This window comes from Vipera berus (assembly GCF_964194415.1).
Source record: "Vipera berus genome assembly, chromosome: 3".
Classification (NCBI taxonomy): Eukaryota; Metazoa; Chordata; class Lepidosauria; order Squamata; family Viperidae; genus Vipera; species Vipera berus.
The window spans coordinates 86,525,746-86,538,656 of NC_138204.1; the positions used below are offsets into that span (position 1 = coordinate 86,525,746).

At 34.1% G+C, this 12,911-nt stretch overlaps 1 protein-coding gene across 3 annotated transcripts in view; it reads left to right on the forward strand.

Moving 5' to 3' along the window:
* The window catches only part of DPYD (dihydropyrimidine dehydrogenase), a 611,068-nt gene that overhangs the window by 423,898 nt on the left and 174,259 nt on the right, over window positions 1–12,911 (forward strand). For all 3 annotated transcript variants that reach the window (XM_081325991.1, XM_081325993.1, XM_081325992.1), the window contains one exon: window positions 8,001–8,069. In XM_081325991.1, coding sequence (XP_081182117.1) covers window positions 8,001–8,069 — 69 coding nt within the window. The remainder of the gene's footprint in view (window positions 1–8,000; window positions 8,070–12,911) is intronic.

A 12,911-nucleotide genomic window follows, 5' to 3' on the forward strand; every position in this document is an offset into this window, starting at 1 on the left:
CCCTTCTCTTCTTTTCTTCTTCGAAATTCTCCGGAAGGATTTTATGCTCCGGAACACTTGCAAGGGTTCACTAGGTACTCACGCCACCAAGTTAGTTGTATCGTTGTCCAACTAATTCACTGCTATTTCTGACCAGCTGACAGCTGTCATTTCTTCGTGGCCGCCATATTGGGCCATGTCCTTCTCCAGGCCGAGTTGTCCGAGGCTTTCCTGCTTTTTACAATTCAGACCACCATCCAGAATCGTTCAGTTGGGCGCCTCCTTTTCCAATCTCCTCCGAGAGATCTGGGGCTTTAAAAAAAACCACTAGGCACAGAGAAATGGCTTTGGAATCAGCGCGCTCATTTGGAGCAGCATCTCAACACAGCCATTCCGTTTGACAGCTGGCTCTGCTTCCTCAATTATAGTGGCTTTAGATGTCAATTGATGTATAATAATCTGAATCTATTTTAATACTGATACCAACTTTCAAACTGGTGTCAGATATTCTAATATGAAAATTTATATCAATGTCAGACTGATTTTTTGGTCATCTTAAAGTGCTTACAAATATCTTGAAAACTTGCTTTTTCTATTTTTTTTTCTTGCTTTTTTTTTTGAAGTTATACTGTACATTTATTTTTTAAAAAAAATCCCAACAGGGGGATGAATAATTGCTCACAAAGAGTATCTGCCAATCATTTTATCAGCCAATTATTAAAGATTTACCTGTATACAGGTTTCCTTTTGAAATGTTAAGTCTTAATGCAAGTTATAAATAAGGATAGCAAGAGTTAAAGTACATATTGGCCCTGCTGTAAAAAGGGTTAAATTGTGTACTGAATATCTTATTGTCCTATCTTAAAGTGAAGAGGATTATAAGTCAGTAATGTCAAGATATCCTACATTACTTGTCTTTATCACTATGCAGAATCTTTTTTTTAGTAAGGCAGCATTGAAAGAATAGATTTATGGACTGAAAGTACATTGTTTAATATGTCCATATCCATCTAGATTGACAGTTTCTACAGACTTGAATTTCCCATGGGAGCACAGTGTTACTGGTGTCAGTGGATGGCATCATTTACTTCAATACTCCATTATTAAATTGATAACAAGATAATTCCTCTGCTTCTCACAGGCATGACAGGGTTTTACAACTGTTAACTCTCTTATTGCATGGGATTTGATGCTGTAAGAGCATTTTAATAAGAAGCTTATTTTTATTTCAATCCAGTGACAAATCAAAATTTCAAGAGGAAAAAAAAAATCAAATTTTTTAAAGCCCTGTAGGACAAAAATATAGGAAAAGGGGAGTTTCAGTATCTGTGTGGTGTTTTTTTAAAAAAAATGTTTTTTTTTCTATTTAAAAGAATCTTCTGACTGTATTTAAATATTTATAATTTTTAACAGAAGTAGTATTTTTGGTTATCCCTTTAATAAGCACCCCGAAAATAATGTACAGTTTATAAACATTTCCACGTATACAAGTTTAAAAGTAGTTCACATCTATTTTCTAAATGATGATTATCACTATCATCAGAAGCCCAGTACAGAATCTGTTGCCTAAAACCAATGTCTGCCATTAAGGAATCCTGTGTGCTTTACAGTTTTAAAGTTCCCTTTTTCATATAATATGGAAGATCATCTATTAACAAGCACTGACGTAAATTGTGACAAACTTGAGAAAATTCATCTTTACTAATGTGTTAAGTTCTTCTTTGCAAATATTATGGGCCAGAAAATTAAGAAGAAAAAAATTCTTACCACTCTGTCCAGTGCTTGCATGTGCCTATCAACCAATTATATGTTTTCTTGCTGTATGTTGAGCAGGAGTCTGTGGAATGATTTTTTTTTAATTCAGCTGATCAATGAGAAATAGTGGAAATTATAGATCAAAATTTAGTAAAGCAAATTAGAGATTTAAATTGTGCACATATAAAGAGGATATATAATGCTTTAATTGAATTGGATTCGGAAACGGAACTGGTTAAAGACTGCATGATAAAGTGGGCACAAAATATTCAGGAACCAATTTCGTTGGACACCTGGGAGATAATTAGGGTCAGAAATGTTAAATTTACTCAGGCTCAAAATTTAAGAGAAAAATTTTATAAAATGTTTTATAGATGGCATCTGGATCCCAAGAAGTTGTCCAACATGTATCCTAATTTACAGTCTAAATGTTGGAGGTGTGGTAGTTTAGAAGCTACCTATTTTCACATGTGGTGGACTTGTAGAAATATAAAAGCTTTTTGGATTAAAATTTGGTGGAACATTCAAAAGATTTTTAAGAGAAAGATAAAGTTTTCTCCGCAATTGTTTTTATTGGGTATTGTTGTAGATTGTGATGTTAAAGAAACTAACTTGATGTTGAACAGGATAACAGCAGCACGGTTACTGGTGGGACAATATTGGAAGAAGGATAGTTAGCCCATTATAGAAGAATGGGTACTTAGGGTATCGAATCTTGCAGAAATGTCTAAAATTTCTGCTTATTTGAAGGATCACTCGCAAGAAAGATATATTTCAGTTTGGAGGAGATGGATAAATTATATTCAGAACAAATATGGGACTAAAAAGTTCCATTTAGCTTATGAGTAGATTTTAGTGGGATATTGTTATTGGTACTTTGTTTGTAGTTAGGTTAAAGGGGAGTTAAAGCACATTATGAATTTGATTAATTGTATATTATGCATAATTTTTATTTAGAATATGATTATTGTAACTATAATCCTGTATTTAGCTCTGGGAAGTGGGGGGGAAGTGGGCGGGTTTGGGGTGGGAGGGATTTGGGGATATATTGTAAAATTTTGTTTTTGTAAAACTCTTTAATAAAAAAAAAGAAAAAAGAAATAGTGGAAAGTGGGAAAGTTTCTTGTATATTTATTCATTTAGAAATTATAATAAAGTGACTAAACTTGGATGATGGATACATATAGAATTGGAGGTTGCTGAACTCTATAAGAGTTCAGTATATGCTGTAACACAAGTAAAACATTCTTCTAGAAAGGTCTGTTGTAAGGAGTGAACAGCTAGATAATCTTTATTGTCATTTTTTTATTTATTTTGGGCACATTGGCACACATTAAGTATGAAATTCTGTTGCCTTCTCTTAAAAATGCAGAGATACATATATATACATACATATGTATATACCTATAACCTTACAATAAATATTAATCATTGTCCATCTTGACTACATAGTGGAAAGAGGAAGCTTGAGAGTTCACAAGGTTGATACTGTGTGGAACAAAACTGTGACTGAATCTAGATGTTCTGCTTCAGATAACATGGAGCCTCCTGTCAGAAGGTAACAAGGAAAAGAGGTCATGAAGAGGATGTGTAGAGTCCCAGATAATCCTGCGGACCCTGTTCAAGCAACGTTTACATACTATCCCCTTGATAGAAGGGAATGTACTGCCAATAATGTTTTCTGCCATCCTCATCCTCACATTTGTTATTAGAGATGAAGATGAATGTGTGTAAGAATATCTGTATAAGACTCCTGCCCACATATGGAAGTGAGAATTGGGCATCTTAGGAGAAAAATAAAAATAATTTGAGTGCAGTGGGTGTGGAGGTCTTAAAAAGTACATATGGTAAAAATAAAAAAAAGATCAAAACTGAACGGGTGCTGAATGACTGTGGACTGAATAGAAAGGTGAGCGGTCAGTAGAAAAGAAATATGTTGAGATGGTTTGATCAACGAGACCGAAAGAAGATTGAATTGCAAGACAAATATATGACGGAATAGTGCACAGGTCAAGATGAAGGAGAAGAGTGAGTATGTCAAGGGTGAGTGGAGTTGATGAGCTCTTCAAGATGACAGAGGTGAGATATTTAAGGAACAAGAGCCAATGAGTCTAAGATGTTCCTGTTACATATTAATTCAGTGTTACATTTTCAGAGTTGGGTTTTCTATCTCAAAATATAGCCAGATTCTTAAAATATTGATTCTTAGTATGTTGGTAGTGTGAAGAGACCGTGAAGATCAGCATATTTAAAAATATAACTGAAGGACTTTAGGTAATTCAACTATGTTCAGAAAGCACATTAACTTTGACCTGGTATAATTGCAGGACAGGGAATCTGAAAATGTTTTATGTTGTAATAATTATAATGCAGTCACTCCAAACTATTTAATCCAACCTGTTTGTACTCAAACAGATTTTTGATATTGACTAATTTGGATCTAAACCTGTTTAAGTGCAATCATGAGGCATTAAATGGCATAAATAGTTCTAAATATCTCTTTAAAAATAAATGAAAAAGAATGCCTAATATTACATTTCCAGCCAAGCTATGTTAAGATTAAACCATTCTTAATAATACATATGGCAATAATCCAATTAGTCATTTTTCTTTTTCTTCTTGCAATCCCTCATTTAAAATAAAGACTTTTGGACAGAATTGTCAATCAGTACTTTCCCACAGGGAAGATTTAAATCAGATCTTTGAAATAATTTTGATAAAACACAGCCTAACCCTCATTCAGCTATCTATTATGAAGCTATAAAGACAAGGGCTATTGTTGCTGTCAGATAAAAGTTAATAGTACATTTCAGTGAAATTACAATTTGTTCCAACAAAGGGAGTGTTAACAGGCAAAATGTATATTAGTTACAAGGGTGCAACCGTTGGATATTTGAAAAACTTACTGCAAAAACAAAACAAAACCCTAAAGTCTGTATCATGGGTGTCAAACTGGTGGCCCGCAGGCCAGATGCGTTACATGCACACCACACCCACTCCAGCTCCACAAAGGCCAAAAAGGTCACATGACGCAATTGAGTTTGGCCCCAGTTGGCTATATCATCTGAAAATTTTATTTTATTGTGACATAATTGTGTATTTCTGTGATAGTCTGAGCTGTGTGAGAGGGAGTTTTTTAAAGACATAAACATCTATAGGTTTAGGAGCAACATTTATGCATCATCAAAAACATCCAAGATAAAGGATATATTTAGTGTCTTGTCCCTTTTAAATAGCTATGCTTAACTGAATTTAATTCTATTATGATTTCAAATACACAGTAGGCCTGCAGAATCTATTCCTGTGATGTCTGTTTATCTTTCTATCTACCTATCAGGAAAAAGAATGTACGTAGTCTTGGAGGCTCCACAATATTCTTTTTAAAAGAAAAAGAAGCTTTGAGTCTGCTGCCAGGATCACAGATTGTTTAGCTGGGAACTAGGTGGACGTAGGCCATCTTCTAAAACACCGCCACAAAATAAAATAAGCAGAAGAAACAAGGTTTTAAATCAGGTCCTGAACAGAGGCTGCTATCATCCAACCATTTGTTTATAATAGGAAAGAAGGATGCAAAACACAGCAGGTAGAAGAGGATGTGAGTAGGAGGGGGAAATGCCAACTCCTTGCACTTTCAGTCATGTTTCTAAACAAAAAATGCCATGTCACACTCAACTACATTACTTTTACTCATGTGGAGGCTCAAATAAACCCTTTGTTTACTGAGAAAAGTAAGTATTTTTATAGAATTTCTCAGTTGACTGGGAAACACAGAACTAATAAACATGAACTCAATTTTTAAAGGACTTTAAAACTTTTATCAAATGTAATATTTGTAAGAAATATAAATTCAAACAATAGATTAATGAATAGAACATGGATGTGAAAATTGTGCATAGAGAAAAATTATGATAATTACAGGAGAAGCAGCTGGGACTTATGTTTTACTTTGAAGATTAAATCTGGTTCCTTCAGATGCATTACTTCTTTAATCAATGCAGAAAATAATTTTCAATGAATTGGGTAGCAGTAAACATTAATCAAAGACAAATCTTAGTTTATTTCCACAACTTCAGTGTTTACACATGGGCAGTTATACAGTATATACAAATGTCTGGAATCCAGCCATTTGGAAAATAAATATGTCACATAACTATGCAAGGGATTTTTTAGGTAAAAAGAGTTACTTTGATTATATTCTTCAGAGAACAGTGTGACTTTACATATTTCTGAAAAATAAAGGATGATTCAAGGGGAAAAAAATCAGAATCCTTGGCAAGTTGGTATAATAAATTTATAAATTAAAACAATTGATTAATGAAAGCATCACCAAATCTAAGGATTTTGTCAGTCTCTTTATTTTAACATCCCATTGTCTCAAAGCATTGATGCCAGCATATGTACTTTCTTCATCTTATTTCTAATCAAAATCCTTGTCCAGGTTTTTCTTGCTATCCAACAGTTTCACCAGAGATTTTCAATCTAATGTGGCATAATTGTCAGAGTCTCCAGATGCAGAATTACACATTTGTAGGATAAAATTGATCAGTCACCCACTTGGTTTGTTACGTTATCATCCCACTTGGTTTGTTACCTGTGCAATGATGTAAGTTACTCTACAAGTAATAATTTTAAAAGAATTCACAATATGTTGGCCAGTTCTAAAGTGAAGGTGAATTGCATATTGCTGAATGGACAGTTGAGTGGCTATGGAACTCCGGACTGCCCCCGACCTTCGTTCATTTCGCCAGGACCTAAAAACCTGGCTCTTTGAGCTATCTGGTCTGGACTGAGGGGTTTTAATGTTTTTAAATTGTGATTTTAATTTTTGGGGGCTAGACTTAATTTAATTTTATTTTAATTTTATATTGTATTGTTTTTAAATTTTGCCTTGTAAACCGCCCTGAGTCCTTCGGGAGTAGGGCGGTATATAAACCGAATTAATATTAATAATAATAATAATAATAATAATAATAATAATAATAATAATAATAATATGTTCCAAAACCACAAGCTAATACTAAAATGGTGCCTAGGCTGCCTGGCTCTCAGTTTGAATGCATGTCTCTTTATACAAATGCATGTAAACACTATCAGGCATTATGGGAATGTGTAAAAAAAGTGAAGCTGGGCATTGAGTAGTCCTATGTCCTCTTTCTTTGTTGTATAATATCTAGAGACTCAGCTGAGTATTAATATTACAAATAAACATTGCAAATAAATCATACACACAAAATGTTACTATTGGGCACATATGATTATTCACTATCTGAAAGAAGGAAACTTTTGAACCCAGGCTTTTGCATGCAAAACATTTACATGCAAAACTTCTAGATCTCAGTGTGGAAACTTCACAGCTGTACACACAAATGACTCTGGTTTGCACAGAGACTTCACCTATCAGGATATTTTTATTTAAAATTGTCTCTCAATGCGTGGAGACCATCAATTCTTTAGTTCTTCTGCTATTATGGTAATTCTTCTTACCCACCAGTAGTTTTTTTATGATAAACTACAGTGCAATGATTTGTTATTGTCTTGTGCATCCCTGTTTATTTTTTTAATGAGTGTATTGTATCATTGCATACACACACACACACACCACATGCTTCCACTTGTAGTTGCTACTGGTAGAACAGCTGCTTTCTATCAGAGTTAATCTTATTATCTGTCAAGTCAGGGCACTGTCTTTGGATATATTTTGGTCAATATATTTCTTATGTTAGGATTACTACATTCTTCTAGGAACCTCATATTTTTTCACAGTTGTTATTTGACACACTTATATCACAGCAATCTGTTAAGTCTAATAGCTACTCCATACACCCAGTACCTGGAATAGACATTGTACCCACAAGGTTTCTATGAATGGGATGAAGTTTTAATCAGTAGGACTGAAAGACATTTCAAGTTTTCCATTTGTCAATTTCTTTTAATGTAGATTTCAAAATACCTGTAGTCAGTTTAAGTGTACAGTATCTTGTCCATTCAGTCCTCAATTATATCCCTGACAGTTTCTCATGTATCTTCCATGTACTTTCTTCAAATTATTTTAGAAATGCATATTAAAAGAGATTTGATGTAATCCATTTTAATACATTTACCTGAGACTAAGATCAATTGAATTTAATAGGATGTGTTCTTCAATAGATATGCATAGCAGAAAAATGCAATTGTAGTTAAACAATAGAGACAGAAGATTTTGAAACAGATTTTCTTAACTCTAGTTTATTATCTTAGACAACTGAATTCCATACTTATCTTTTCAGATTGTCATTGCCAGCATCATGTGCAGCTATAATAAGAATGATTGGACTGAGCTTTCAAAAATGGCTGAGGTAATGACTTACTAATATGCCTTCTCTTTTCTCCCTCTTTCCTCTTTCCTTTCTTTCCCCTTACTCTGTAATTGCATAAAAGAAGAAATACAAATGAAAAATAAGGGTTTAAAACATATCTGTGATTGCTTGTTTGTTCTGTGTTTTCATTAAAATGATAGAAATGTAAATTAAATGAATCTATTCCATAGAAATGGTCCCCTGGACTTTGCATGCTACCTGAAAATTCTGTACCCTTTGAATTTCTATGCTTTTTTATTTGCATTTTAAGCAACATTCATATTATGACGGATGCCTTGATAAAATTTAATTCTACCTTTGAGAACCTAACTTGATCTTACCTTGCCTTCAGGCACTCCAGTTTGACAGCAGTGGAAGAAATTTTGAATATAAAACTCTTGAATATTTAAAGTATAAAAGGCTCGTTTAATGCTGTTCTGGTTCTAATACAGATTTACAATAATGGAGGAGAAAAAATACCACATAAAAGTCAAAAGTACATAATAGCACTTTGTTAGTTTTTCATAATTTAAACACCATCTTGCATAAATAAAAGTAACTTTGTCAAACACTTGGAATTTTTAGCTTTTATATAGATTGTATAACAATATATATATATATATATATATATATATATATATATATATATATATATATATATATATATATATATATATAGTGCTATACAACAATATTTGGTATCTCTAAATTTAGAAAGTGAAATTTGATTGTGCTTTTTATATATAATTGTGCTCTGTGTACACTGACCTATGCAGTATCCTAGAAGCAAGAAAACCATTACAAACTGTCACTATTGCCTCTTCTGTTATGGGCCTATAAAAAGAACATTTTTAAAAATGTTAAACATTTCACTGTCAAGTATTTGTGACCTTCCAGGTACATAAACTCTAGAGGGTAGTCAGTCTGGTCTCCACAGGAGGCCAACCTATATATACAAAAGGTCAACTTGTCACAGACGTGAAGAACAAAAATAACAACAGCACATGCATAGGTTAAGACGTTCAAGAGGAGAGGAAAGGCTTTAAGAAAATTATGGATAGCATTTTTCATGATTGATCTCTTTGGAATTTTTGAACCATTACTACACAGCATGCAAAAATCATTTCTGTCACTCAGAAGTACAAATTGCAAATCAAGTTCTAATTTTGTCAGATTTTTTTTATCAAACATCCTGGTTTGTTAAGTCAGAATAAACATGTGAGACTGGGTGGAGTTAGGCCAAATTACTTTTTTTTTCCAAATCTTGATCCTTAAACCATTTTTGGAGTTATACCATTGATTTTGATATGACTAGACCTCCTGCAGACAACAGGAAATACACATTCAAGGTTGCTATTAGTTAAGCTAATGTCTTATTTATCATTTGTTTATTTAGTAAAATTAAAATATTTAATACATCTTTTTATGTAGTCATTTTAACTGGTACACAAATAACATATTATATAGACACAGCTATAAAATTATAATAATTAAAATAGTTAATATAAAATTATATGGTCACTAAGAGTTTACACCAACATAATAGCACATAATCAATATAAAACAGGAACAGGTAGGTGAATACACACACACATATACATACAAAAATACATTCACATATATCAAATACGTAAACACATACTATATATGTACGCATACAAAATATACATGCATATGCATTCATATATACACATCACAAACAGTCAAGAATTCATTGGTACTACAAGAAGAAAAACTGCATGTTCTTGATTGAAACATCTATCTAGTCTGCACCAATTCATTGTCAATCAATTTAACAACAAACTGCAAGGAGATGAAACTGAATCAGGCAAAACCTACCTGATAATGAAAGATCCAACAAAAGGGACAGCACCAGGCAACTACAGGCAAATTGCCTGCTTACCAACAAATTCCAGATTGATAATTGATATGGTAGCCGATGCAATCCAACAGCATTTTGTTGAAGACAAGGTTTCTCCATTTGAGCAAAAGAAAACTTCCCAAACAGCAGAGATACAAAAGATCAACTCCCAATTGACAAGATGGTTTTGGAATACTGTAAGAGAAGGAAGAGCACTTGATGTAGCTTGGATTGATTACAAGAAGGCATTTAACTTCCTGCCACATGATTAGATAATCTAGCGCCCAGAAATAACAGGAGTCAGTAGAAATATGAGAAGCTTTATGCAAAGATCAGTAGCACAATGGAAGAAGACCCAGTTGTTGGTCAATGAAGATAGATTAGAAGAGGTTACTATCAAGAGAGAAATCTTTCAAGGAGTCTCGCTATTGACACTACTGTTGATCACTGCACTGATTCCTCTGTCAATAGTACTAAACAAGTCAAACTATGGCTATCAAGCAATAAATACCATCTCTGTTTCATGGGCAATCTGAAGCTCTATGGAAAAACACCATCTGAAATAGAATTGCTACTCAACATGGTCCATATATGTAGGCAAGACTTTTCAATGGACTGGACAATGGACTCACCATCAGCAGGGGAAAACAATGAAAAGTGATGGAGTCAAAATGTCCTTTGGAAATAACATTAAGAATCTGAATGAAGATTACTATAAATATTTTTGGTATCCTTCAAGCTGACAACATCAAGTACACTGAAATTAAAAAGAAGGTTAAAAGTGAATACATCATGAAAGTGAAGAAAATCTTAAAATCCAAAATCAGTGGAGGATCAAGGCAATTAACATCTAGGCAACTCCAAACATTAGATACACAGCTGGACTGCTGGGTTTGACCCAAACAGAATTAAAAGCCCTGGATAGGAAGACACAAACACACACACATCCCAAAAAAGAAAACAAGAATTACAATAAATCTTGTTCTTCATCCACTCAGTAATCTTGAGAGATTAGTCTTAACAAGGAAAATAGGTGGATGTGGAATGTTGCAAGTAGCCGAGACAGTTGAAGAAGAAAAAAGGGCATTGAAGAACAGCAAACAAGATGCATTGAAGCCAGTATACTACAAAGGCTTACTGGTCTACAAAAAAGATCAAATGAAGAATAGTAAAGAGACATGGCAAGGCAAAGTGTTACATGGCCAGTACATAAAAACCTAGCAGGCAAAGTAGATAACAACAAGACCTGCCAGTGGCAAAGAGTAGAAAAGTTACAGACAGAGATGGGAGGGTCGGTGGGGGTATTCTGGCTGCACAAGACCTTTGTACACAAATGTGCAGAAAGCCAAAATAAAGAAGAGAGCAACAGACAGCAAATGCCATCTCTGCAAAGAAGCTGAAGAAACAGTGGACCACCTAGTTAGCTGCTGCAAGAAGATTGCATAGATGAACTACAAACAGCAGCATGACAAAATAGCAACAATGGTACATTGGAATATCTGCAAGAAAAACTATTTCCCTGCAAGCAAGAATGGGTGGGATTACAAAACAGACCAAGTAATAGAAATAGAAAGTAATAGAAAAGCTAAAGTGCTATGGGACCTGCCACATAAAACCCAGACTTAATTAATTGTTCATAAGAAAGACAAAAGAGTCTAGATAGTGGACATGATACTACCTGGAGACAGTAGAACAAAAGAGAAAGAACTTGAAAAAATTACAAAGTACAAAGCCCTTGAAATAGAAGCAGAATGACTACTGCAAAAGAAAGCAAAGATAGTGCCGATAGTAATAGGCTGTTTGGGTGCAATTCCAGAACAACTGAGCATCACTTGAACAGCATCAGCACTGCCAAAATCACCAACATTCAGTTGCAAAACATTCATCTGCCTTGCCCAGATCTTTGAGAAAGACTCTGTAGGTGGATAAAAAAAATCCAAATCCAGTCTAAACATTTGGCTGACTGTGCAATTAACCATAATAACAACAACGGATAGTCCCATTGATCCTTAGTGGTCAATATTACCCATTTTGGGGAACTCTGGTTTGAAGCATTGTATAAAAAATGCTTCATGAACTGAGAGTTTCTAGTGAATGATCTCAGGCTACTAGAAAGAGGCAAGGCAGCTTTTCTCTTCTCTTCCCTTTTCTCTGCAGATAAAAGTCCCTGAGCAGAAATGCTTTGCAGGCCAGCATGATTCTATTGTAATGATAGAGATAAAACACAGAGATAATGGACTTCATTTCAAGTACAAATTTCCTGAAATCTGCATCATAATTCCATAGAAATGTAGAGGTTAATCTTGATGGCCACTGAATAAAGATCTTCAGGGCAACACTGATTTAATCACAATAGGTAGAATCTTTATCATTCATAATGTAGGAAAACTGTTGAGATAAAATAAGAACTTTTTCCTGAACATAACCATAACTCTAATGGAAACATAATCTCTGCAAACCTCTGAAGAAGTTTGGTTAACTTCGTTCCCAGGGGACATACTATAGGAAATGTACTTTATAGTCTCATGTTCAGATTAGCTGAATCTACCTTGCCCATAGGAAGCCAACTACATAAGCTGCTAGGCCAATTCCAAGGATTTTTACTGGAGAAAAACTGAAGGGTTCTGTAAGTAATCCCTGGCTCCTGGAATTACTGTAAAGCAGGATACAAATCTAGTGAATAAATAAAGGGGTGGATAAATGGCATTCAGTGGAAGTGGGAGGACCTCTGGCAAAAAGAAATATATTTCAGGTAAAGAGTCGTCAGTCACACTTGCCTGGCATTTACTTTAATTCTGACTGCTTCCTGTCATCCATCACTCACTTGTTCTTTTAATGTTCAGTTCCAGGCATATGTACTAAATTTGGGATGTCTTCCAAGATTTCCATTCCTTCCAGATTTCTGATGTAGTTAAATTATAAATTATATTCTCTAAAACTGTTTCTGTGTTATAAACCAACATGAAATGAGTACATTTAAC